Source organism: Stegostoma tigrinum, chromosome 15 (assembly GCF_030684315.1).
Source record: "Stegostoma tigrinum isolate sSteTig4 chromosome 15, sSteTig4.hap1, whole genome shotgun sequence".
Classification (NCBI taxonomy): Eukaryota; Metazoa; Chordata; class Chondrichthyes; order Orectolobiformes; family Stegostomatidae; genus Stegostoma; species Stegostoma tigrinum.
This window is the reverse complement of record NC_081368.1, coordinates 3,758,321-3,786,186: the sequence shown is the minus strand read 5'-3', so window position 1 is coordinate 3,786,186 and position 27,866 is coordinate 3,758,321. Positions and strand designations below refer to the sequence as shown.

General features: G+C 42.4%; 1 protein-coding gene across 1 annotated transcript in view; it reads right to left on the bottom strand.

The window, feature by feature from the left end:
- The window catches only part of LOC125458958 (tripeptidyl-peptidase 2-like), a 144,236-nt gene that overhangs the window by 31,739 nt on the left and 84,631 nt on the right, over positions 1-27,866 (bottom strand). Inside the window, exons 16-23 of the mRNA XM_059651318.1 lie at positions 26,904-27,010; positions 25,721-25,875; positions 22,541-22,657; positions 17,647-17,747; positions 15,883-15,979; positions 9,444-9,581; positions 6,873-7,117; positions 3,980-4,058 (exon numbers count right to left, since the gene is read on the bottom strand). Coding sequence (XP_059507301.1) covers positions 3,980-4,058; positions 6,873-7,117; positions 9,444-9,581; positions 15,883-15,979; positions 17,647-17,747; positions 22,541-22,657; positions 25,721-25,875; positions 26,904-27,010 — 1,039 coding nt within the window. The remainder of the gene's footprint in view (positions 1-3,979; positions 4,059-6,872; positions 7,118-9,443; positions 9,582-15,882; positions 15,980-17,646; positions 17,748-22,540; positions 22,658-25,720; positions 25,876-26,903; positions 27,011-27,866) is intronic.

Sequence of the window (27,866 nt, the reverse complement as noted above, 5' to 3'; positions counted from 1 at the left end):
ATTAGGCCCAATCAAGGATAGTAGTGGTAAGTTGTGTGTGGAGTCAGATGAGGTAGGGGAAGCGCTAAATGAATATTTTTCAACAGTATTCACTCTAGTTAACGACAATGTTGTCGAGGAGAATACTGAGATACAGGCTACTAGACTAGGTGGGATTGAGGTTTACAAGGAAGAGGTATTAGAAATCCTACAGAGGGTGATGATAGATAAGTCCCCTGGGCAGGATGGGATTTATCCTCGGATCCTCTGGGAAGCCAGGGAGGAGACTGCCGAGCCTTTGGCATTGATCTTTAACTCGTCATTATCTACAGGAATAGTGCCAGATGACTGGAGGATAGCAAATGTGGTTCCCCTGTTCAAGGAGGGGAGTAGAGACAACCCTGGCAATTATAGACCAGTGAACCTTACCTCAGTTGTTGGTGAAGTGTTGGAAAAGGTTATAAGGGATAGGATTTATAATTATCTAGAAAAGAATAAATTGATTAGGGATAGTCAGCACGGTTTTGTGAAGGGAAGGTCGTGCCTCACAAACCTTATTGAGTTCTTTGAGAAGGTGACCAAACAGGTAGATGAGAGTAAACCGGTTGATGTGGTGTATATGGATTTCAGCAAGGCGTTTGATAAGGTTCCCCACAATAGGCTGTTCTACAAAATGTGGAGGAATGGAATTGTGGGAGACATAGCAGTTTGGATCGGAAATTGGCTTGCTGAAAGAAGACAGAGGGTGGTAGTTGATGGGAAATGTTCATCCTGGAGACCAGTTACTAGTGGTGTACCGCAAGGGTCGGTGTTGGATCCACTGCTGTTTGTCATTTTTATAAATGACATGGATGAAGGCGTAGAAGGATGGGTTAGTAAATTTGCAGACGACACTCAGGTCGGTGGAGTTGTGGATAGTGATGAAGGATGCCATAGGTTGCAGACAGACATAGATAAGCTGCAGAGCTAGGCTGAGAGGTGGTAAATGGAGTTTAATTCAGACAAGTGTGAGGTGATGCACTTTGGTAGGAGTAACCAGAAGGCAAAGTACTGGGCTAATGGTAAGATCCTTAGTAGTGTCGATGAGCAGCGAGATCTCGGTGTCCATGTACACAGATCGTTGAAAGTTGCCACCCAGGTTGACAGGGCTGTTAAGAAGGCATACAGTGTTTTAGCTTTTATTTATAGAGGGATCGAGTTCCGGAACCAAGAGGTTATGGTGAAGCTGTACAAAACTCTGGTGCGGCCGCACTTGGAGTATTGTGTACAGTTCTGGTCACCGCATTATAAGGATGTGGAAGCTTTGGAAAGGGTGCACAGGGGATTTACTAGGATGTTGCCTGGTATCGAGGGATGGTCTTATGAGGAAAGGTTGAGGGACTTGAGGCTGTTTTCATTCGAGAGAAGGTGGTTGAGGGGTGACTTAATTGAAACATATAAAATAATCAGAGGGTTAGATAGGGTGGATCGGGAGAGCCTTTTTCCTAGGATGGTGACGGCGAACACGAGGGGGCATAGCTTTAAATTGAGGGGTGAAAGATATAGGTCAGATGTCAGAGGTAGTTTCTTTACTCAGAGAGTAGTAAGGGAATGGAACGCTTTGCCTGCAACGGTAGTAGATTTGCCAAGTTTAGGTACATTTAAGTCGTCATTGGACAAGCATATGGACGTACATGGAATAGTGTAGGTTAGATGGGCTTGAGATTGGTATGACAGATCGGCACAACATCGAGGGCCGAAGGGCCTGTACTGTGCTGTAATGTTCTATGTTTTAGACCACTGTTTTATACGATGTAAGCAATATATGTGGATACTGTAAATCTGAAACCAAAACAGAAATTGCTGGACAAACTCAGCAGATCTCGCAGCATCTGTGGAGAGAGAAGCAGAGTTAACGTTGAGTCAGGTATGACTTCTTCACTTCTGAAGAAGAACCTATAGGCGACGGTGTCCCCATGTATCTGCTGCTGTTGTTCTTTCAGCTGGTATAAGTTCACTTTTTTTTTCAAAACAATTGTTTGGGACATTTTATGCCCACCTGAGATCTCAGTTTAGCACATCCTGGTGAAAAAACTTCATTTGATGAAGGAACTGTGCTCTGAAGGCTTTGGTTTCAAATAAACCTGTTAGACAATAACGTGGCGTGGCGTGCCTTCTGACTTTGTCCACCCTGGGTCAACACTGGCACCTCCATATCAAAACTGAGGCAAATCAGACAGCCAGTGGAACAATGTGCTTTCAGCTGGAAAGGCGGGGGAGGTTGGTTGGACGAGATTACAGAAGCAGAAATGGCAAATACAAGATGCGTTTAACCGCAAGGACGAAGCTCGAGAACACATGGCAAGGGAAGAGTGCAATAATACAAAAACAATACAGCTTAAAATGAGTTGTGTGTGGGTGCAAGGGAGGAATTCCTCAGTTGTGTTGACTGCAGAATGTGGCTCATCACCACCATATTTCACCAGAGAACAAAAATCAGATGTCAAGGAACATAGGGTATACTGGCTTTGGAGCTGATATCACATATGTTCTTCACAATGGTGCTGGTGCTTAAAACATTAAAATAGAAAGATTAGCTGCATGGGTTACACATGCATTCCCTTGAATTTAGAAGGCTGAAAGGCAACTTGAGCAGGGTACCTCTGAGAGAGAGTGCTGAACAAAGGGGCACAATCTTAGCGACAAACAGGTAATGCTGGAAATACTCAGCATGTGACAACATCTGCTGGAGAAACAGGGTTAACAGTGAGATAACACAGTGTGGAGCTGGAGGAACACAGCAGGCCAAGCAGCATCAGAACAGCAGGAAGGCTGATGTTTCAGGTTGAAAGCCTTCACGAACCCGGAACGTCAGCTTTCCTGCTCCTCTGATGCCGCCTGGCCTGCTGTGTTCCTCCAGCTCCACACTGTGTCATCTCAAACTCCAATATGGGCAGTTCTTACTATCTCTCAGGGTTAACACTGAGTCACGTTTGACTCAGCATCAGCAAAATCTTAAAACTGGAGCTGGGTCATTCAGCAAGAATAGGAAACATATTTCCTCACAAAAGGGAGCAATATTCTGGAGGTTTGTCAACCGAAAGGCTGTAGTGCTGAGAGATCCTCTCCAGGTTCCCTTCTGAGCAAAATACCATCATGACGTCCACTCATTCACCATCGCTGGGACAAAACTGTATAAAAATACCTGTGTAACTGCTTTATGGTGTATCTACTTCACATGGAAAACAGAAGCTCAAAGGAGAAGCTAATCACCATTTTCTCGGAGCAATTTGGGATTAGAAAGAAATGCTGGCTTAGCCAGCAATGCCCATGTCCCAGACAAAAATTTTTAAAAAGTAGATTTTTGATAGGTAAGGTGTGCACGTCAGGTATCCATTATCCAGTGATCCGAGGAAGGGTCACTCCACCCGAAACATTAACTCTGATTTCTCTCCACAACCGTTGAGCTTTTCCAGCATTTTCTGTTTTTGTGGGTATTCATTATCAGTATATCAGGAAACCCAAAAGAACTGAAAACCAAAGGTCTTTTCAAAGTAGATCTGAATAAACTCATTGACACACTGAGCATGGGCACTTTGGATAGAAGGCTTTGCTTTCAGGATTGTTCAGGTCCGTAATGGTCAAGAAAAGTTTTCTTTCCCAAAGACCTGAACAGACTACAGTGGACCCAAAACCGAAAATATCCTTCATCCAAAACCAGTTGGTCCCGAGGTTTTTGGATAAAGGATTTCTGGCCTGTAAAGTGATATGGAACAATGGCAAACAGAAATTAATAAAGGTTCAGATCAACCTTAAGTTAACACAACCTCAGGAATGCCCTGAGGACTTAACATTTTATCCTTAGTCCCATGGTCCTCTACTTATGCAACAAGGAAGATCTAAACCTACAGTTTGTGAGAATGTGTAACAACAGATGCCAACGCTCATTAAGGAACAAACATGATAAACAAGTCAAGAGGCTAGGTTGGTGCAAGTGCGACAAAATAAAAACAAGACTTACAGCTTTCTTGCCCATTTCTGTTTTAGAAAGTGAGAGTGTTCCTCTAAGGTGGCAACCAATTTCAATTCCTTTCGGAACTCTGGAGGAGGAAAAATAAAATTAATTCGACCTTGTTGTGGACTGAGACTGAAATATTCTCAAAAACAGAAAATGCTGGGAATACATAGTAGATCAGTCTGCCTCTTACAGGCAGATCCAGTGTCAGGAAATGAAAGCCGATGGAGGTTTTAGAGGAAGAAGGAATGGAAAATAATCTAATCACAGGATAGAGTCTAACGAGTGGAACAAATCTCAAAACCGCTTGTTCGAAAAGGATGTTCTGTGACTGGTCTATCTGTTGTCTTTTCCCCCTCCCACCTCTGCACTGCAACTGCAGAACACTTTCATTGTGTATCTGTTAAATTCAAATTCTAACAGCAGTTTTGAACCATAAAAGGAGGCCATTGGGCCTTACTGCCTGTATTGGATCAGTGGAGCAGCTGTCATATTGGTCTCACTGTCCTTGCTCTTTCCCCAAATCCCCGAAATGTATTTCCTTCTCAACTATTAATCCATTTCCCTTTTGAAAGGGACAAATGCATCTGTTCTTAGTTCCCATTCAGTCAGTTATTCTGATTTGGAATATTCTCACTGCATTTCTTTATTTCTTCTCATTTCTGTTGTTGTTAATTATCTTAAATCAGTGTCCTTTGGTTTCTGATGCTCCTGCCAGTGAACACAATTTCTGCTTATTTACTCAATTAAATCTCTTCTAATTAGGCTGTCTTTTTGCTTTGTATGTGCAGGCTGATGGAGTACTATGTGTTTCTGATGTTTGTTTACTTCAGGTTTGCAAGGTCATGGGGAAAGAGTTGACGGCTGGGGACATGAGATTGTAAGAGAATTGGCCCAGCATGATGGGCCTCCTTTTGCACTGAATGGTTCTACTGTTGCCATGTTTTCTGTTATAAGTAAATTAATGCTGTGTTGACTGAAGACAACTGTCAAATTATGAGGGGTGATTATATAAATTAGATCTGTCTTTAGTAGAATTTAGAAGGTCAAGGGGTGATGTGATCAAAGTCTTCAAAGTGATAATGGGAACTGCAGATGCTGGAGAATCCAAGATAATAAAGTGTGAAACTGGATGAACACAGCAGGCCAAGCAGCATCTCAGGAGCCCAAAAGCTTGACGTTTTGGGCCTAGACCCTTCATCAGAAAAGGGGATGGGGTGAAGTTTCTGGAATAAATACAGAGAGGGGGGGAGGCGAACCGAAGATGGAGAGAAAAGAAGATAGGTGGAGAGGTAGGGAGGGGATAGGTCAGTCCAGGGAAGACGGACAAGTCAAGGAGGTGGAATAAGGTTAGTAGGTAGGAGGTGGAGGTGCGACTTGGGGTGGGAGGAAGGGATGGGTGAGAGGAAGAACAGGTTAGGGAGGCAGAGACAGGCTGGGCTGGTTTTGGGATGCAGTGGGTGGAGGGGAAGAGTTGGGCTGGTTGTGTGGTGCAGTGGGGGGAGGGGACGAACTGGGCTGGTTTTGGGATGTGGCGGGGCAAGGGGAGATTTTGAAGCTGGTGAAGTCCACATTGATACCATTAGGCTGCAGGGTTCCCAAGCGGAATATGAGTTGCTGTTCCTGCAACCTTCGGGTGGCATCATTGTGACACTGCAGGAGGCCCATGATGGACATGTCATGTAAAGAATGGGAGGGGGAGTTAAAATGGTTTGCGACTGGGAGGTGCAGTTGTTTATTGCGAACCGAGTGGAGGTGTTCTGCAAAGCGGTCACCAAGCCTCCGCTTGGTTTCCCCAGTGTAGAGGTAGCCATACCAGGTACAATGGATACAGTATACCACATTGGCAGATGTGCAGGTGAACCTCTGCTTAATATGGAAAGTCATCTTGGGGCCAGGGATAGGGGTGAGGGAGGAGGTGTGGGGGCAAGTGTAGCATTTCCTGCGGTTGCAGGGAAAGGTGCCGGGTGTGGTGGGGTTGGAGGGCAGTGTGGAGTGAACAAGGGAGTCACGGAGAGAGTGGTCTCTCCGGAAAGCAGACAAGGGGGGGGGATGGAAAAATGTCTTGGGTGGTGGGGTCGGGTTGTAGATGGCGGAAGTGTCGGAGGATGATGCGTTGTGCTCCTGAGATGCTGCTTGGCCTGCTGTGTTCATCCAGCTTCACACTTTATTATCTTAAAGTCTTCAAAGTATTTGGGGTGGAATGGTGGCTCGGTGGTTAGCAGTGCTGCCGCTCAGCGCCAGGGACCCCAGGTTCGATTCCAGCCTCGAGTGGAGTCTGTGTGGAGTTTGTAGGTTCTCCCTGCATTTGCATGGGTTTCCTCTGGGTGCTCCAGTTTCCTCCCACTTTCCAAAGATGTTCAGGGTAGGTGGATTGGCCATGCTAAATTGCCCATAGTGTTCAGGGATGTATGAATTAGGTGGGTAATAGGGGTATGAGGGTATGGGCCTGGGTGGGGTTCTCCAAGGGTCGGTGTGGACTTGTTGGCCAAAGGACCTGTTTCCACACTGTAGGAATTCAAGAAGTAGGGTCACAGTCTGAGAATTATAGTAAATTAAGCAGTATTTTGTGCTTTCTGCATCCATAGGATGGCTCATATGCTCCATTACTATTAAATAATTAAAAATGTCAACTGTGTTAATCTTTTCGTTTTGCATGTGGAAATGAGCTGTTTTTTTTTTAAACATGGGACATGGTGATTAACACTGCTGAAAATGAGGAGTTCACCAAAAATACATACATCCCAGGATGAGGGCTTGCCAGGTGGGAGCTCACACTTGACCATCAGGAGCAGAACGAGCATGGCAGAAAGGCATTATGTTCTACGAAGATGTTGTACATTTACTTTCCCAGTCTTTAACTTGCCAGATTCTTGTTAATCCTGAACCAATTACTTACTTGTCATCTGGCAAAGAAACGATGTAGAATGGAATTGTGCATTTTGGGGGCAGCGTAAGGGAGCAAAATTTGTTCTTGCTGAGTAGTGCGTTGGCATGGGTTCGGTAGATGTCCAGGTTCAGTGGAGCCGGGAGCTTGCGATCAATGTGGAATGGCAGGTCATTTAAATGTTCCAACTCACTCAGCGCCTCATGGCGAATCTGCAGGCGTATCACATAGTCCCCTTTATCCAGTTTTAACGAATACTGTGAAGAAACAACAAAGCACTTCAACAACAGGCCATTTTAACAAAAAGAGAAACATGTTCCATACACTTCAAAATCAATGCTTTGTATTTAGAAGGAACATAGACTTGCATTTCAATAGCAAGTTTAGCAATGTCCTAAACCAACTGGCAACCAATGAAATACTTTCCAAGTACAGCCAATGTTGTAATGTAGGAAATGTAGCAGCTAATTTGTGCACATCAAATTCTCTCACACTGCAACGACCAGATCGTCTGTTTTTACTAATTGAGGGGTAAATGTAAATTAGAACATGAGGAAGACCTCACCTACTCTTCTTCAAAACACAACCACAATATATTTTAGTAGCGAAAGGGTTCTTGGTTTAATGTTTCAAATCAAACTTATGCCTCTGAATGTGTAGCACTCATTCAATAGCGCACTGCGCGTTTGGGCTCTAGTGAGTGGTACTCAACTCCAACAGGAGCTCATAACTTCTGAGATACAGGCAAGAATGCTATACAGAACAGCAAGTTGAACATTCGCAGTGGAAAATGAATCCTATAGAGTTGAAATTCTCCTGGTATCTTGGTCGGAAGTAACTGTTTAGCTAAATTCCTAATTTTTCCAAGTGCAGTTGGAACAGAGCTAAGGTAGTGTTGTTCTGTGACAGGGCCAGTAATACTGGACCAACAGCTTAAGGATGAAATATGAAATTAAAAAATTATACACTTTTTCAGAGAACGGGGCTCCAATTGAGCATCGGCTTTTCTGTAATTCAATTTTACAGGGTGGGGAAGCTTGCACTTCTGCAGAAATGTTTTACTATTTTCTAATGTTCTCCCTACTAGCTTCTTTTCCCCTCCTAAAACACTTCATAAGAATGTAGAAGTAAAAGATGGCCACTTGGCCCATCACGTCAGCCTGCTATTCAATGAGATTGTCAATGATCTGATCATTCTCAACTCCACTTTCCTGTCTTATCCCCCACAGTACCTGCACAAGCCTTGATTCCCTTATTGATTAAAAATCTGTCTCTCTCAGTCTTGCATACACCTAATAGCTCAGTTTGAGTGCCCTGTGGTACAGAATTCCACAGGTTAATTATGCAGAGAAAAAAAATTCCCCTTATCCCTTTCTTAAATAGCCAACCGCTTGCCCCGAAATTATGTCCTTTGGTCAAAGACTGTCGCAGAAGTGGACACAATCTCTCCATATCCACTCTCAAACACCATGAGAATCTTGTATGGTTCAATAAGGCCTCCTCCCAATCGTCTAAATTCCAGTCAGTACAAACCAAACTCACTCAAACTATCCTCATAAGAAAACCATCCTCTGGAATTAATCGAGAGAACATTTGCCAATACATCCTTCCTTAGGTAAGGGGACCAAAATTTTTCTCAGTGTTTTAAGCGTGGCCTGACCAGTGCCTTGCAATGTTTTAGCAATTTTAAATTCCCTTCCCTTTGAAACTTCCTCCTGTGTTAGCAGTAGATCCTTTACTTCAATGTTTGAAACACAGATGGATGGCAAACCATTTCCACTCCCCCTCCCATTCTTTAGATGACATGTCCATCATGGGCCTCCTGCACTGCCACAATGATGCCACCCGAAGGTTGCAGGAACAGCAACTCATATTCCGCCTGGGAACCCTGCAGCTTAATGGTATCAATGTGGACTTCACCAGTTTCAAAATCTCCCCTTCCCCTACTGCATCCCTAAACCAGCCCAGTTCGTCCCCTCCCCCCACTGCACCACACAACCAGCCCAGCTCTTCCCCCCCACCCACTGCATCCCAAAACCAGTCCAACCTGTCTCTGCCTCCCTAACCGGTTCTTCCTCTCACCCATCCCTTCCTCCCACCCCAAGCCGCACCCCCATCCACCTACTAACCTCATCCCACCTCCTTGACCTGTCCATCTTCCCTGGACTGACCTATCCCCTCCCTACCTCCCCAACTACACTCTCTCCACCTATCTTCTTTACTCTCCATCTTCGGTCCGCCTCCCCCTCTCTCCCTATTTATTCCAGTTCCCTCTCCCCATCCCCCTCTCTGATGAAGGGTCCAGGCCCGAAACGTCAGCTTTTGTGCTCCTGAGATGCTGCTTGGCCTGCTGTGTTCATCCAGCCTCACATTTTATTATCTTGGATGGCAAAGCTGATACTTTGTTCCTGCAGTGGAGTGACCACCATTCTGAAATCAGAATCACTTATGTCAGCTTTCAACAGTACCTTTGTTAAAAAGGAACCTCTGCAGAGATGGTCAATTTTACAGTTTTGTAGTTACATTATTTCAGTCAGTTCAGTGCATAGATTACATTTTCCTGTTTTTAACCACCATTCTTACCCTGTCAGGATAAGCATCACCCGATCCCACCAGCTTCTTGTTTTGATCGAATAGCATCCAAAGTTGACTGTCATACTCTGATTCATACAGCAAGTCAGATAATAACGGACAGCTCGGAGTTACTTCACCAGATTTTGCCTGTAGTAGCACATTTAAAGAAAACACAATTAACACTGCATAGTAAATATTGTAAAGAAAGCCTGTACAAGTGGAGTCAATACATATCCCTCTTATCCTCAGCATGCTGAAGCCACATAAATGGCAATCTGCAGGATGTAGTGCATCTACTCAGCAAGATATTCCTGAGACTTCCTCCATTGTGACCTCTACCATTAAGAAAGTCATGGGAACATCATCACCTCCAAGATAACCTGCAAACCAGTGAGACTATTACAGACCAAACAGAGATTATGGTGCAGGTCTCAAAGCACAAGGTCTTTTAAAAATGACACAAACTAATCACTGGGGTCATTTATGAAAAGACAAAATTTCAAAGCAGGGAAGACTTTTAAAATCTGTGCACAGTTCTGCTCTCCTATTACAAACAAAAGAAAAATCTGACAGAATACTTTTTCCCTGGAAATGAGACAAATAGGATTTGACCAAAATCTTTTTGTGAACGGACAGAAAATCTTTTCGGCTGTGAAGGCCAAAACCAGAGTGCATTAATATGAAGAGTCATTAGCAAGTACAAGCAAGAATTCAGCAGATATGCCCTTGCCCAGATAAAGATGAAAACGTGCAACCACTCCTTATGGGAGTGAGTTAACGTGATTAGCCACAAAACATTCACGGGAAGTGAAATAAACATGCAACGAGTGGAAGAATATGTTGGTAATGCAAGATTAACACGTGGGGAAGAAGGTTTATATGTAATAAACAGTGGCCTGAACTCGTTGGACTGCACAGAGATACGAGCACAGTTCTAGATACAAAATATTCATGGTTTTATTTAAAATAGGGCATATGACAAGGAAACACAACCTCCGATGGCTCTGAGATGAGACTCCAGATTAGAGGGTGCTTGCTCTGTTTAAATTAGCAATTGTGCATAAGAATGAATTTTACGGTTTCTGAGAGAGGAGTCAAGGCATCATGTTGATACAGGAATATTGGAACAGGAGTGGGCCATTCAGCCTGCTCTGCCATTCAATTCAATCAATGCTCATCATCCACTTCAATGTTCCTTTCCCCCCAAAACTATTCATAGATAGAACATAGAACAGAAGAGCATAGTAAAGGCCCTTCGGCCCATGATGTTGTGCCAACCCGTTATCCTAAGATCAATCTAGCCTGCATACCCTACATTTTACTATCCTCCACGTGCCTATCCAAGAGTCGCTTAAAAGTCTCTAAACTATCTGACACCGCCATCACTGCCGGCAGCGCATTCCACACGCTCACAACACTGTGTGAAGAACCTGTCTCTGACATCTTCCCGATATCTTCCTCCAATCACCGTGAAATTACGTTCCCTTGTAAGAGTATTTCCGCCCTGGGAAGAAGTCTATCTACTCCATCTATACCTCTCATCTTGTAAATTTCTATCAAGTCACCTCTCACCCTTCTTCATTCCAATGAAAAATGCTCTAGCTCCCTCAACCTTTCCTCATAAGACCTGCCCTCCAGTCCTGGTATCCTGGTAAATCTCCTCTGCACCCTCTCTAAAGCTTCCACAGCGACCAGAACTGAACACAATACTCCAAATGTGGTCCAACTAGAGTTTTGTAGAGCTACTGCACAACCTCATGGCTCTTAAACTCAAACCCCTGCCAATGAAAGCCAAAACACCTTATTCTTTACAACCCTATTAACTTGGGTCACAACTTTGAGAGATCTATGGATGTGGACCTCACGATCCCTCTGTTCCTCCACAATGCCAAGAATCCTGCTATAAACCCTGTATTCTACATTCAAATTCGACGTTCCAGAATGAATTCCCATAGCTCCTTAGGTTGGTAGACCCATAGTAACTGGTATTTAGCAGTCTCTCAATCTTAACTTTAAATATACACAAGCATTTTCCTTTTTAAGAGGCAGAGTTTTCTGCAGTTGCATAAATCCATTTATCAGCATTTACAATGAAAATGGGGTGAACAGTGCTGAAAATGTTAACCTCTGCCATGGCCTGCCCATAAAAACAAGTTGTGTCTGTAACAATGCCTGTAACTTAGGTAAATGCCCCAAGTAGCTCCATAAAGGATTATGAAACAAGAATACACAGGGACAAGTGAACAAAGACTTGGTTAAAGAGGTATGTTTAAGGTCTTAAAGAGAGACAGGGCAAAAAGGAAAGGAGTAGACAGGGGTGCAGAGCTTAGACCCTGGATATTTTTTAAAAAACTGTTATAGTTCCAAGAAATTAAAATTGTAGACAGGAACACAGAAGCTTTAAAAGACAGGATCTTTCAATTCATCTAGTCTGTCGGCTAAAAAGGAGCCATTCAACCTAATCCCACTCTTCAGCTCGTGAGCAGTGATCCAGTAGGTTACAGTATTTCAAGGGTTATCCAAGTAGCCAAGTTTGCAGAAGCACAGGGTCCTCAATGGGTTAGAGATAGGAAAATGGTGAGATCACAAAGTGATTAAAAATTTACGCATTGTCAGAAGTTAAATTACAGGCAGCAGTTCTGAATAATTACAAGTCTACGGATGATGGAAGATGCATGGTTCACCAGAAGAACATAAAAAGAATGTAAAGGGTAGGGATACATGTCAGCCGGCTTTCTCATCATCACAAAAGATTATAGCCCTGGAATCATTCTAAACTTTAAATTTCATTCCATGACACAGAGACCTTGCTCCATTGCAGCTGCCCTAAGAAGCCATTCTTGGCATCAATCCTGAGCTGGTTCCTTATCAGTTCATCTTTTGCTATTACCATTGCAATGCAACTTGAAAAACTAGTATTGACATATCACTGGTAAGTCATCTTAGCAAAGAATTACTTCATTGCACGAGGAGCCCATTCATTCCAACATGCGGTATCAACTTTCTGAAAGAACAATTCACTTGGAGTCTTCTCCTCGCCTCCCTGCACATTCTTCCTTCTTAGATAATAGTCTAGCTCCCTTTTGAAAGTTTCAATTGAAACTTCCCTACACCACAAACTCAGGCAGCACACTGTAGATCTTAATCAGTCAGACAGCAAAAACACTTTCCCCCCCACCCCTCATGTGTTTTCATCCCAGCTGAAGTTACTATTGGACCAGTCAGATCTCAACGAAATCTGGCTTGTTAGACCATACTTTTTCTTCCCCCCTTGATTTTATGTGGAAGACACAAAAGACGACAGATTTGAATTTGACAGTAAAACTGAAGTTGATGACAGGAGAAATTAAAAAAAACAAATCAACATAGCTAAATAGAACACAGTTCAAACAAGTTCAAACACCTGCAAAACCAAGATCCTATCTCCTTCCCAAAACATTGCATTACAGTTATTCAAAACTACAGATATATTTTCCTTCTCCATTATATCTGTAGGTTTGACATCTAAGCACCTTCACAACTCCAGTGCTGAGAGCTGTGGGGTCTTTTTCCTTGGCTTTTCACAAAACCAAGAGCTCAAGACTTTCCAAATCTTCTAATAATCTGCAGAGTTCTGATTAAGCATTCCTGGTCTGGAAGTTTTCGCAAACAGAAACCCTTTACACTGAGGCAACTTATTCCCTTAACTGCTCTAAACAATTTCCACTTCTGAGGAGAAACTGTTCTTACATCTGAGTTCAGTCAGGTCTCCTTCAAACTGAATTCAAGAAGTTTTAACTAAAATAAAACAAAAAACTTGTCGATCCTCGCTTCTATAATGCTAGGTGGAGGCTCTGGACAGAGTGCAAAAGAAGTTTAATAGAATGTTTTAGAGATAGTCGGAACTGCAGATGCTGGAGAATCTGAGATAACAAGGTGTAAAGCTGGGTGAACACAGCAGGCCAGGCAGCATCAGAGGAGCACGAATGCTGACGTTTTGGGCCTAGACCCTTCTTCTGAAAGATGCTGTTAAACTTGAAAGGGTTTAGAAAAGATTCACAAGGGCGTTAACAGGATCGGGGGGTTTGAACTACACAGAGAGGCTGAATAGGGCGTTATTCACGTGAGTGTCAGAGGCTGAGGAGTGACCATCAAGAGGTTTATAAAATCGTGAGGAGCATGGATAGGGTGAACAGCCAAGGTCTTTCCCTCAGGGTAGGGGAGTCCAAAACTAGTGAGCACAGGTTTGAGGTGAGGGGGATAATTTAAAAGGGATAGGTAGCATGTGTATGGAACAAGCTGCCAGAAGAGATGGTGGAGGTCAGTACAATTACAACATTTAAAAAGCATCTGGATGGGCCCATGAACAGAAGAGTTGAGGGCAAAAGGATTAAATCAGTTTAGGATATCTGATTGGCACAGATGATTTAACTGAAGGGTCTGTTTCCCTGCGGTAAATCTTTATCAGATATGAGAGGTAAGTTTTTTACGCAGACATGATAGATACTTGGAAGGCAGTTCTAAGGGAGGTGATAGAAGCAGATACGATAGCAACCTTTAAGAGGCGTTTCAACAGACACATGAACAGGCAGAGAATTAAGGGATATGGACCTTGTGCAGGCAGATGGGATTAGTTTCGAATCATGTCATGGTTGGCACAGGCATGATGGGTCAAAGGGCCTGTTCCTGTGCTATATAGAGTACATAGAACATTACAGCACAGAACAGGCCCATCGGCCCTCCATGTTGTGCCGACTTGTCATACCAATCTCAAGCCTATCTAACCTACACTATTCCATGTACATCCATATGCTTGCCCAATGACGACTTAAATGTACCTAAAGTTGGCGAATCTACAACCGTTGCAAGCAAAGCGTTTCATTCCCTTACTACTCTCTGAGTAAAGAAACTACCTCTGACGTCTGTCCTATATCTTTCACACCTCAATTTAAAGCTATGCCCCCTCGTGCTCGCCGTCACCATCCTAGAAAAAAGGCTCTCCCTATCCACCCTATCTAACCCTCTGATTATTTTATATGTTTCAATTAAGTCACCACTCAACCTTCTTCTCTCTAATGAAAACAGCCTCAAGTCGATCAGCCTTTCCTCGTAAGACCTTCCCTCCATACCAAGCAACATCCTAGTAAATCCCCTTTGCACCCTTTCCAAAGCTTCCACATCCTTCTTATAATGCGGTGACCAGAACTGTACGCAATACTCCAAATGCGGCCGCACCAGAGTTTTGTACAGTTGCAGCATAACCTCTTGGTTCCGGAACTCGATCCCTCTATTAATAAAAGCTAAAACACTGTATGCCTTCTTAACAGCCCTGTCAACCTGTGCTATACTGTTCTATGTTCTATGAGTTTAATTTTGCATTTGTCCTGTGGTAAAACATTAGGGCAGCACAGTGGCTCAGTGGTTAGCACTGCAGCCTCACAGCACCAGGGACCTGGGTTCGATTCCAGCCTCGGGTGACTGTCTGTGCGGAGTTTGCACATTCTCCCCGTGTCTGCGTGGGTTTCCTCTGGGTGCTCTGGTTTCTTCCCACAGTCCAAAAGATGTGCAGGCTAGGTGGATCGGCCATCCTAAATTGCCCATAGTGTTCAGGGGTGTGTGGGTTATCGGGGGATGGGTCTGGGTGGGATGCTGCAAGGGGCGGTGTGGACTTGTTGGGCTGAAGGGCCTGTTTCCACACTGTAGGGAATCTAATCTAATCAAAATAAAATAAACTTTCATTAAGCCTCCCAGAGGTATTTAGTTGTCTGCTCTCTGAAACATACTGCTTTAAAATCATGGTTGCAGTAAGACTGACTTAGTTAATTGTTAAATCCATTCACAAAAGACACAACACTCAAATGCCACTAGCTTGAAAACCAAACTCTTAAAAAAAATACATAAATCACACATCTTTCATCACATGTCACTTTTTAACAAATACTTTAAATTTGTGCCACTGTCCCTTTGGAAGCAGGAATTTTTACCTGACCTATATTCATTGGACAAGTATATGGACGTACATGGAATAGTGCAGGTCAGATGGGTATGGCAGGTCGGCACAACATCGAGGGCCGAAGGGCCTGTACTGTGCTGTAATGTTCTATACTGTGCAAGTCCCTCAAGTTTCTGAATACCTATCAAATCACTTTTCAGCCTTCTTTTCTCCATAGAAAACAGTTGAAACCTTTCCGACTTATTTTCAAAATTGAAGTACCTCAGCTGTGGAACCATTTTCTGGATCTTTTCTGCCCTATCCCTTTCCTGCTTTAAAGGCAAAGGCCAAGTGCAATAATTTATCACGTACAGTTACAAACTGCCTGGTATTGCTTTCATTGAAGTAGATTGTGCAAGTTACTGCCGTAGAAGATTTCAAAATAACCTTCCTTTCCAGGAGAACATCAAGTTAAATTACAGGTGTTACACGTGACAACTGACTAAAATTGTAAGGAGGAATGTTGTAGGTAGTTACCTGGGTGAAATTGTAGGTTAAAACCAGCTCATAAAGTTGCCTGTTGTTGGGCAGTATATCCCGAGAGCCTAATGGTCTTGTTTTGGCATCCACAGGCCTGTTGGAAAAGGTGGATCTTTTTATTAATGGCCCACAATTTTTTCTTATAAATCAAACCTCAGACTAAAATAAAGACATCTGTCCTTTTGTTTCTTGGAAAAGCAAACAGATTTGTTTCTGCGATAAATTAAATCAACTCCAATTCTGGGCTCTGATTTGGAAAAAGATGCATTCTATTTTTTCTTAATATGATAAAGCTAATACATTATATTGAATTTAACTTATAATAAAATAATTCAATGTCATAAACACTGCACCATTTATTGTATGGAAATCTAAGGAAATTAACTACATACCCAGGTCTACAGGAATGCAAAGAAGAGGAGATGTGTATTTCTAAGTATCTTTCACGTGCCCAGAATGTCCTAAAGTGCCAAATGACTTATGAAACACTTTTGAAATGCAGTTACTATTGTAATGTAGGTAACACGGCAGCCAATCTGGGAACTGCAAGTCCCAGAAAGAGTAACGACATAATGACCAGATAAGCCGTTTCTTAAGTGAATCTGATGGAGTCCTAAATACTGGCTTGGACACTGAAGGTGACTCCTGTGTTTCTTCAAGTATTGCCATAAGTGCTCGAGACAACAGACAGTTCTCAGTTTAACATCTCATCTAAAAGGCAGCACTTGCAACTAACCCCCCTTAGTACTACTGGAATTGTCAATCTAGATTCTGTGTTTGTCTGTAGTAGGACTTGAATCCATGATATTCTGACTCAAACATGAGAGTACTACTATTTACAGAACATTGAACATTGAACAGTACAGCACAGTACAGGCCCTTCAGCCTACGATGTTGTGCCGACCTATCATCCTCAACTCTCAAATATCAGACTGTCCGTTGCTGGTACACATTTTAACCTACTCAGATACTGTCTGTTCTGTCACCACCAAAGCTCATCTTTCTCACATATCCCAGAGTCTTCATTGTGGCAGAGTAGAATACTCAACTCACAACACATGTTATGCACACAGGGATCAAAATGACATGCTCTAACCTTTAAGATCAGTTTGTGCTATTTGGTACAAGCCTTATATAAATCATATTTCATGTGTTAGCAGTAAATAGTGATACCAAGCAAGGTACTGAAATCCCTACAATTAGGAAATGACAAATGAAAAACACACAAAGTACGAAAAGACATCATTTACTCTCTTCAGCCTGCCCTGCTGTTTAGTTTCAATGACTCACTCACACCACTTGCATTTTCCTACTGCCAAACCACTCCCCATCTGAATTATTTATGCGTCAATTTGGTTTCTGGAAAGTTGCTCAACATTATTTAAGGAACATTCTAAGGAACGTACATTTATAAGCCTTGAAAATGGCAGGAATACAAGTTAGTAAAGTTTGATTCACATTTTAGCCACTGAGTTCACATTGGAAAAACAATGACTGAATATTGGAAACAGGCAACAAATATTCAGACTAAACAGAGAATTAAATATCTATTTAGACTTATGAGTTTAACGCATGTAGGACATGCTCCAGAATGAGCTTTAAAATAGAGGCAGGACTGAAAATTTATCTGCATGAGCTAAAGCCTTGAGGTAGTGCTGCACTATAAAACATGCTCTGTAACAACTAATTAAACTCATGAACTGAGGTACAGCTGGCACCTGGTATTTTCACACAACTACTTATTTTGAGTAGCATGTTTACCGAAGAGTTTGCACCCAGTTTTTTAGGGTCACAACAGGCGAGAGCTCTTCATAATTCAGTGAAGCTGTGGTATCAAATCGCGATATTCCTTCCGAGGCATGCTAGAAGGAAATAATTATAGATGTAGTTAACACTTCTGCCTGTTAAGTTTACAGCCTAGTTCATCACACAGTTATGCTTTCTGTTGAATAGAAATCGTTACTCATCCCAGCTTTCACTCAGTATAAACTTCAATACTTCAGATTACAAACCTGGTCCTTGCACACTCCTTTATAAAATAAATTCATTCTTGGGTTATGGACATCATAGGCAAGGATAGCATTTATTGACCATTCCTAGGTGACTTGGCAATGTTTGTGAATTTACATTTTGGACAAAGTGGCTCTTTTTATAGCTTCTCTGCAGGCTACCTTCAAACTGTCTCTGTGAGAACAGCTTTCCCAAATATCTTTTCTCTCCCTTTTAACATGGAACACTAGAGACTTTTCTTTTTGACTACCTCGGACTCTGAACTTTAATCCCTTTCTACCTAATCATCCTCCTTTATTCTGTCCTCTGGTCTTATTGTAGTGCCCTAGGATATCTGTCTAAAAAGCAAAGCATTAGAAAGAAAACCAGCAATTTCTATAACACCTTTCATGGTATCATGATACACTAAAGTGTTTTAATGCCAATGGGATACCTTGTGAAGTGCAGTTTAATGTTGTAATGTAGGAGACATAGCAGCCACATTATGCCGAACAAACTCCCAAAGTATTTTTATTAACAAATCTATTTAATGATAAGAACCAAAAGAACTGCGGACACTGGAAATCAGAGACAAAATCAGAAATTTCTCGAAAAGTTCAGCAGGCTTGACAGCACTTGTGAAGAGAAATAAGAGTTAACGTTTTGGGTCCAGTGACCCTTCCGCAGAACTGGTTCTGCGGAAGGGTTACTAGACCCCAAATGTTCACTCTGATTTCTCTATTTTAGTGGTATTGGCTCAGGACTGAATCTTGACCAGATTACAAAGGATCACTTCTCTGAAATAATTACCATGGCATACTTATGTAAACTTGAATAGATTCCTGATTTAATGATTTTAGAAAAACAGCACCTTTAACAGCATAGTAGTTTGTTTGTATTGGCAATGCCTGTGGAGAGAAAGCAGAATTAACTTTTTTAATTCAGTGGCCCTTCTTCAGAACAGGGGTTCACCAGACTTGAAAATCTAACTGCTTTCTCTGCACAGATGCTACTAGGCCTGAGATTCTTCAACAATTTCTGCTTTTGTTTCAGATTTTCAGCATCTGCAGTTCTTTGTTTTAAATCTTTAATATTGTCCTGTCGACAGTGTAGGAGTCTGACAGTAATGTCCTCTCACAATGCAGCACTCTTTCAGTACTGCGCCTGATAGTTCAGCATTCTCTTAGTACTGCCCAACCCCCAAGAGTGCAGGCTCCTACTGCACTGTCAGAGAGGCAGTGCTGTATGAACAGTACTTCAGTATTATGCTGACAAAAAAACCCTACCCTTTGACAGCACAGCACTCTCCCAGTACTGAACATTTGACGGTGCAGACTCCCACAGTACTGCTTATCTGGCAGAACTGCACTCCTCCATAACAGGCTTTCCAATGATGCTGCACTCGTTACTGTCTCGCCAAGAGTGCAGTGTTTCCCTCTGTACTGACCCTCATATCATGCGATTCCCATGGTACAGACTTTCAGAACAGTTAGGACTGCAATGGAATGTTAGCCTGGATTTTGTGTGTAAGACTGTGGCGAGAGACTGAATGAATAATCTTTTGACTGGGTTGACAGCTTTTCAGGATGTTTTTGGTTGGAATCTGTTACAAACAGGTTTGCCAAGTCTCCAGGAATGCAATCTCAAACTCCTGGACAACTATTTATGGAAAAATTTTAAAAATCATCAGGTAGTCAAGAATGATTTAGTAACAAAAATATTGGACTTGTCTGCTTGACAGGACAAGGTGCTTGGAGGATAAAGGTCATGTGACAACACCTGAATATGCTTGGATTTAGCAAATATCGCTACAAGGAAACAAATTGAGTGGTTCAGGAAATTGAGTTTAAGTCATTTATGACTAGTAACTCAGCCTGGAAATGTGATCCCCTGAAGATTCTGCAGTTCTTCATGAAATACCCATAGGGAGACTGTCCCAGTGAGGTTATCCATGGCGTTTCCAAGGAAAATAATACAAATGAACTGAAAGGTCGCATGCTCACACCTCCATCAGCTAAACAGTCATCCACCGCCTTGTGATTTCACTACACAACACATGTATGGATTATAAATTGCCCTCACTCAAGAACACTTGACACCATAAAGAAATCTGCAGTTCATCATGCACTTAAAGCCAAGTTTCTTATAACCGTAAGGCTACTTTCCACAGCTGTCAGCAAGCAGTTACTTTCATTGTATGACATTCTACTCGAGGCATGCATGTAAATGAAAGATGAGATGTGGAGGTACTGGCATTGGTCTGGGGTGGACAAAGTCAGAAATCACACGACACCAGGATATAGTCTAACAGGTTTATTTGAAAACACAAACTTTTGGAGCCTCAGCTGTTCTTCAGCTGTTAGTGAGAAAGGTAGTGTCAGACAAAGAATTTATAAAGATCAAAAGGTTCACACCACTGATGATGATGTACAGAACAAAGACAAGATGCTGTTAAATCTTTAAATCAGTTGGAAGGCTTTAATTGATTAATATGTAAATGTAAATCCCCAAATGACTTTCAAGTCACAGACCTAAGAGAACTAACGGTTTTATTAGCGTCAAGTAGAGGTGATATTTTAGGTCAGAAATTGCATGTTAGGTGTGAGGCCTTGTTTAGAGATAACAAGGTGTAGAGCTGGATGAACACAGCAGGCCAAGCAGCATCAGAGGAGCAGGAAAGCTGACATTTCAGGCCTAGACCCTTCATCAGAAATGGGGGAGGGGAAGGGGTTCTGAAATAAATAGGGAGAGAGGGGGAGGCGGATCCAAGATGGATAGAGAAGATAGTTGGAGAGGAGACTTTCAAGTCAAAGAGGCAGGGAAGGAGCCAGTAAAGGTGAGTGTAGGTGGGGAGATAGGGAGGGGATAGGTCAGTACAGGGAGGACGGACAGGTCAAGGGGGCGGGATGAGGTTAGAGGGTAGGAAATGGAGGTGCGGTTTGAGGGGGGAGGAGGAGATAGGTGACAGGAGGACCAGTTTCAAGGCCGAAGAGATTACAAGAGAGTTGCAGTGGGAGAGAGATCCCCTGAGGTTTGTCCAGAGGGAGGAGGTTAACTTCTTCAAGGTAGACATCCTTAGAAGTGGCTTCGCAGTGTGGTTAAAATTGTAACAGAGATAATAGGAACTGCAAGATGCTGGAGAATTTGAGATAACAAGGTGTAGAGCTGGATGAACACAGCAGACCAAGCAGCATCATAGGAGCAGGAAGGATGACGTTTCAGGCCTGGACCCTTCATCAGAAATGGGGGAGGGTAAAACCTCAGGGGATCTCTCTCCTACTGCAACTCTCTAGTAATCTCTTTGGCCTTGAAACTGCTCTTCCTCTCACTTATCCTCTCCTCCCACCTCAAGTTGCACCCCCATTTCCTACCTCCTAACCTCATCCCACCCCCTTGACATGTCCATCCTCCCTGGACTGACCTATCCCCTCCCTACCTCCCAAGCTACACTCACCTTTACTGGCCCCATCGTCACCTCTTTGACCTGTCTGTCTCCTCTCTACCTACCTTCTCCTCTATCCATCTTCGATCCGCCTCCCCCTCTTTCCCCATTATTTCAGAACCCCCTGCCCCTCCCTCATTTCTGATGAAGTGTCTAGGCCTGAAATGTCAGCTTTTGTGCTTCTATGATGCTGCTTGGCCTGCTGTGTTCATCCAGCTCTACACCTTGTTATCTGGGATTCTCCAGCATCCGCAGCTCCTATTACCTCTAGGCCTTGTTTAGAATCTGTTTGCGTTTTGGTTTGGAGTCAGGCTGGTTTTATTTCTAAAATAGGAATTTATAAAAACACCACATTGACTGTCTGTCTATAAATTATGTGCTTTCAAACCAAGACGCAAACAGATTCTAAACGAGGTGTCACACCTAACATGCATTGTCTAACCTAAAATGTCACCTCTTCTTTACAGTGATAAAACCTTTAGCTCTCTCAGGACGGTGACTTGAAAGGAAATCAGGGATTTACATATACGTATTAATCAATTAAAACCTTCTAACTGATTAAAGATTTAACAATGCCTTCGGTTTGTTTAGTCCATCATCAGTAGTGTGAAGATTTGATTTTTTACTTATAAATTCTGTGTCTGAAACTGCCTCTCTCACTAACACCTGGAGGAGGACTGATGTTCTGAAAGCTAGTGTTTTCAAACAAATCTGTTGGACTTTAGCCCGGTGTTGTGTGATTTCTCACAAACTGAAAAATCAAACCGATCATGTGAACCTAGCTTACAAATGCATTAACATTTACTGTTTATTTCTCAGCATGAATGATATTATCAGGTGAATGCTAGGATCAGATATGGATAAAACTGCAAGCTTTCAATCTTATGTTAGCTATGGCTCAGTGGGGAGCAGTTTCACTTCAACTATCTTCATCCCAATCCAAAAACCCAAGCTGACACTGCATCTCTGTATTGAGGGACTGCTACACAGTGAGGCTTGCCAGGTTAAGGATGGAACATTATATCAGATAGGTGTAAACAAATTGCATGGCATTGTTTTTAAGTTAGCAGAGGAGCTTCCTCCTGGGTTGATATTTTGCCATCTTTTGCACTGTTTTCTATTAGGCCATGTCTCTCTCAAACTATCACTCAACACAATCCAAATCAAGGCACAATATTAATTATGAAAAACGTCAATAAACTGTGCAAACAGGACAGTACTCACAATGTGTATTGTGTCACTGCTACATTTCAGGCCATGGAACGAAATGGCGTAATCAATGGTAGTATGTCTCAGGCTTGACCACCAACGTGCAATGCAAATCTCAATGGTCTTCTCTTCCTACAAGAATTAAAAGATTATAGTAATACACCAGAGTCAGTGAACCTTTCAAAACTTTCATTTGGTGGGCTGCTCAACAATCAAATATAAGAAGAAAGAGTAAGTCACAGGCATCCAACAAGTTTTCAAAGCTTTGGAGGAATTTTTCAAAGAAATGTCTCAGGCCAATGATGTAAAATAGAAAGCCCTGAAACGAAAACCAGAAATTTAGCCCAGCGAGTCCACCCCAAACCTCTGAACAGCATTTCACCAGACAAACCTATCTAACCCCTCCACCCTATCCCTGTAACTTTGCATTTTACCTAATTAATTACTAAACCATCAAGCAGGCACATCCCTGGGCACTATGGGCAATTTAGCATGGCCATTCCACATAAACTGCACATCTTTGGACTGTGGGAGGAAACTGCGACACTCAGAGGAAACCCATGCAGAACCTAGGAGAACATGCAAACTCCACAGAGACTGTCGCCTGAGAGTGGAATCTAAGCCAGGTCCTGGCACTGTGAGGCAGCAGAGCGAACCACTGAGCCTCTCTGCCACTCTATTCAATTCTATTTGTTTTGTTCTGTTCTCCCTCATTCCGTCTTCTCAATGTTATGCTTGACTTTTCTGATGACGTCTACTGCTTTGATGAATTGAGTTTCTCTGGGGCCCCAACTAATCTCCTTTCAGAAAAGTTGCTGGAAAAGCTCAGCAGGTCTGGCAGCATCTGTGGAGAAAAAAAAATCAGTTAATGTTCCGGGTCGAGTGGCCTTTCCTCAGAACTGAAGACGTTAACTCAGATTTTTTTTTTCCCCTCACAGATACTGCCAGAGCTGCTGAGCTTTTCCTGCAATTTCTGTTTTTGTTCCTGATTTACAACATCTGCAGTTCTTCCGTTTTAATCTCTGTTCGCTGATGTCATTCAGTTCCCAACTTCTCCACGCTTCATCAGAACATTAATATATTCATTGTCACTCTCTTCCATCTAGCTGAACTTATTTTCACTGTGAACAATTCTCTTTCAATTTTACACAAGTTCATTTACCTGGCACCCAGTTAATGCTATTATTCAATCCATAAACAAGTCCTCCCCAACCTCCTTTCCCATTGTATTGGTGACTACATTCATACAGAATGGGCTACAAATGCGTTAGCCAGCGAGGCCTGCCTCCCTAAGTCAATTTAAAAAAAACACGACTTCTCTTCTTCTTCAATTTCCTCTCACCTTCATTTCTAAAAGGTCCATCTCTCACTTTTGCAATGAATTAAATCACATGTACAAAACAGAAAAAGTGGGCCACGCTGGAATTTTGTCATGCAAGAGCTTCCTTGTATTCCAATCTTTTTTGCCTAATGCACTTAACTTGTAGTCAGTCCAATATGCTATCCAAGCCCTTCAGCTTAACTACTCCATGGTGATCCCTCTTTTTGGGAAAATGGGCTTTTACCTGAGCTCCCTATAGGCCCAACTAATGGAAATTTTCTCACAGCAGTGTAAATGCACAGAAGGAGCCATTTGTGCCTTTACTGATTCCATTATCCAATGCTAATCTCCTTCCTTTTCTCCATATCGCTGCATACCAGTTCTACCCAAATAATCAGCCAATGGCCTCTTGAACGTCTCAATTGAACCTGCCTCTAACAGTGCATTCCATACTTTACGCACTCATTGTATAAAAATGTTGTTTCTCACATTACCCTCGCTTTGCTCGCACATGACTGCTTTCTCTACATTTACCCTATCAAAACCTTCCATCATCTTAAAGCTTTCTAAGAGGTTGAACTGCAATCTTCTTTTTCGAGAAAAGGGAGATGTAGCCTGTTCAGCTTTTCCTGATAACTGGACGCTCTCAGTTCAGGCTGTCAATCTCATGAATCTTGTCTGCACCTTCTTCAATGTCTCCATGTCCCCTTGAAGTATGGAGACCAGATCTGTGGACTATACTCCAAGTATGGCCTGAACAAGGTCTTACAATGAGTTTAAAATGAGTTTACATTTCAAAACTATTTTTTTTTCCTGGAATTCTCCATCATTCAATTTTGATTTGTTATCCATCCACATAGAAAGGAGCTATGGGGCCCATCAGGTCTGTGCTGGTTATCCTCCCCCAAGAACGGTCTTCTGTAATTGTCACTTTTCTGTTCATTACCCAGAGTGAATAATATTCCTTTAAAACAAATTTCTCAGATCATTTAAAAAGAATTTATGGACTCTGTTTCATAATCAGTTTGTTGCAGAGAACTGCACACTCTTACCATCCTCTGTGTAAAGCTTCATTCTCCATGAACCTCCTCCTTGACATGTTTGTGACAACCTAAAATTCATCTCCTCCTTACTCTCTCACAGGCCAGTGGAACTAATTTATCATTATACTTCACATGGCAATCATTTTGGAAAGCTTATGCAATTTAAACTCAATTAATAAATCTAGAATATAAAGCTAATTGATGTAGACCATGTCTATCATCAATTATTACACAAACTTATCTAACTCATTAATACCCTTTAGGGAAGGAAATCTACTATCATTACCTCGTCTGACCTACATGTTACTTTAGGACAAAACATTGTGGTTGGCTTTTAACTGGTCTCTGAAATAGTCGAGCAAGTTACTTAATGCAAGGGCTGGATATGTCTGTATTCCCTGTCTGAGGTTTGTTGCACATCCATGCAACGTTGTTTAAATGCCTTCATCATGCTTAAGACTTTCTGTAGCCTCTGAGGGTAGCCTGCGATCAGACGGCTGCAAGGAGCGGCTCATGGATGCACAAAGATGAAGTTTCTACTCATTATCTAAATGCTAATTAAAATTGCAGCCTCCTGATATTGCCCTGGCACTCCCTGAGAATGCTGCTGTCTGCATGCATAGTTCAATCCTGGACTGGAATGCAACCAAAGCGTGTGTGTCTCTCTCTTTCTCTCTCTCTCACATGCACACATACACTCTCACATGATGGTCTACATGGTGTGTACATATTTCTTGTCGCTACTTTTAATTCTTCCCAGTGCACTGATGTATGTTTCTGCCTTGATCCAAAAACATGGCCTGCGATCATCACTGATACTGCTGTACTTACAAGGACTGGAAAAGCATCAGCAGCAGAGGCCTTTTCTGACAAGTACAGGTGACGGTAGAACTCATGCACTCGAAAAGCCATCTGTTTCTGCAGCTGGATAGTATGTACCACAAACTCAGAGGTTGTGTCTTCCGATTTTGAAGTCAGGCTTATTTCTGAAATTAAGAAAGACCTCGGTGAGGCATGATGAGTTAACATAACATGGCTGTTTTTTGGGGATGATTTGGCACTAGATAAGCTGCCCAGAGTTGCCAAAGTTGCTTACGCTGCCTTCATAGGTATATGGAGTGGAGCTTTTCATTCTTTAACAGAGTTACTAACTGGAAGGTCAGCTGAAAACATTTACACGTTACTATATAATGACTGCCCCAAGTGGGGCTTGCAAATAGCAAAGCGGTCCCAAAGACCCCGTGTAAATACTGACATAGTCTGGGAGTCCCATGTAAATATGAACATGCTCCCACATACCCTGTGTAAATACTGAAACACTACCAGGAATCTCACATAAATACTGTCAGTCTCTGCAATGGGGGTGGAGGGAGAGTGAGCTTTTCATTAGTTAGTCCCAATACCTTGCTTTATATATCTCGTAGCCCTGAAAACTCTTCCCCTTCCAAGTAATAATGCAAATCTCTTTTGGAAGTTATTACTGAATCTGTTTCCTTTTGGGACGGGCATTCTAGTTCACAACCACTGCACTGAATGGATTGCTTGTCTAATCACCATAGAGAAGTCATTTACACACAAACATTTTAAAAGCTTGCTGAAACATATGGCATTAACCAAAACCATTAACAATCACTCAGTATTTCACAAAAAAAATGCATATTCACACCTTCCAAAGCAAAGCGCATTTCAATCACTGTTGCATCAAATTAAGCATTTTTCTTCCCCTGCTGCCCCTCTGTCTTATATCTGAAACAATATCAGGCACAGACACAAACTTAATGCCATTGGCAGTGCCTTCACCACACAGATTACAAAAGTTCAAGGTGGCAGCTCATAACTATCTTGTCTAGTACAAGATTGCAATGGGCAATAAATATTAACATTTTCCAGCAATATGCTTAATAAACAATCTGCAGAGGCGTTCTCATTGTTGCTGTATCAGTTTTCTAAATCTTTTCATATTAAGTTCATTATCAATGCAAACTGTTAAGCTTCCCAGGATTGTGACACCTACCAGCCCAGGTAGCTCCTTGGGGCACTTCAATGAAGTGTCTTCTGATCTCTCCAGGCTTGAAATGTACACTTTTTTGCACAAGTTTGTATTCAGTACCTGCATTTACACTACATCACAGATGCAAGAAAAACAATTAGAGCAATTTCATTACCTATAACTGCAATTAAGTGACACAATTGCCTTTCTTGGAGAATTCGATACCTGAGTTCCACCCGCTCCCACCTATGGCATAATTAATACTAACCATGACAAGCAAAAGCTCAACAGTTTCTACAGGCCCGATGGCCTAATGCCTTCTTCCAAAATATAATAATTTGGGATCCATTACAAGATAAATTTGAGACAAGGTGTGGTGAGTGTAGCCTGATTTTGAATGTATGGTTCTCAGAGCTCTCCACCCTGCAAACTTCCTTAGTTTCACATCTGGGTGTTGCAGACTAATAGACAGGAATTGACTGAGGCAACTCCATTATTATTGTAATTATACAACTGCCAAGATTAGTCTTGGTCTGTTTTCCCCTCATTTAGCAAATTCCGATGTTCCTGGTTGGGTCTATTGTTAGTCACTTCTGGGACACCTCCAGCTCTTTGAATCTTTGATCTTTAAAGAGGACATTGAGAAAGTGGTCAATGTATGCAAGATGGCTACACAGTAAGATGCTGCAGCCAGAGCTTCTTTGCTTGCCAGTCCCTGTTTCTTTTCTTTTCCTCTCCCTCTTTGTTGCAGTTTTTCTTACCCCCCAATCCAATTTTTAACTTCTTAAATTTGCCTACCTGGAAGGAATGGAGAATGGAGCAGGATGTGAGTTGCGGCCAGAGCCCAGAGTGGGAGCAGAGAATGTGGGCTGAGTCCCAGAAGTGAGGCATGGCTTGAGACCGGAGCAGGAATAGAGCAAGTGTGGGCCGAGATGGGAGCCAAGTTGTGGGGCGGAGGCAGGAGCAGTGAGCCGAGGCCGGCCAGGG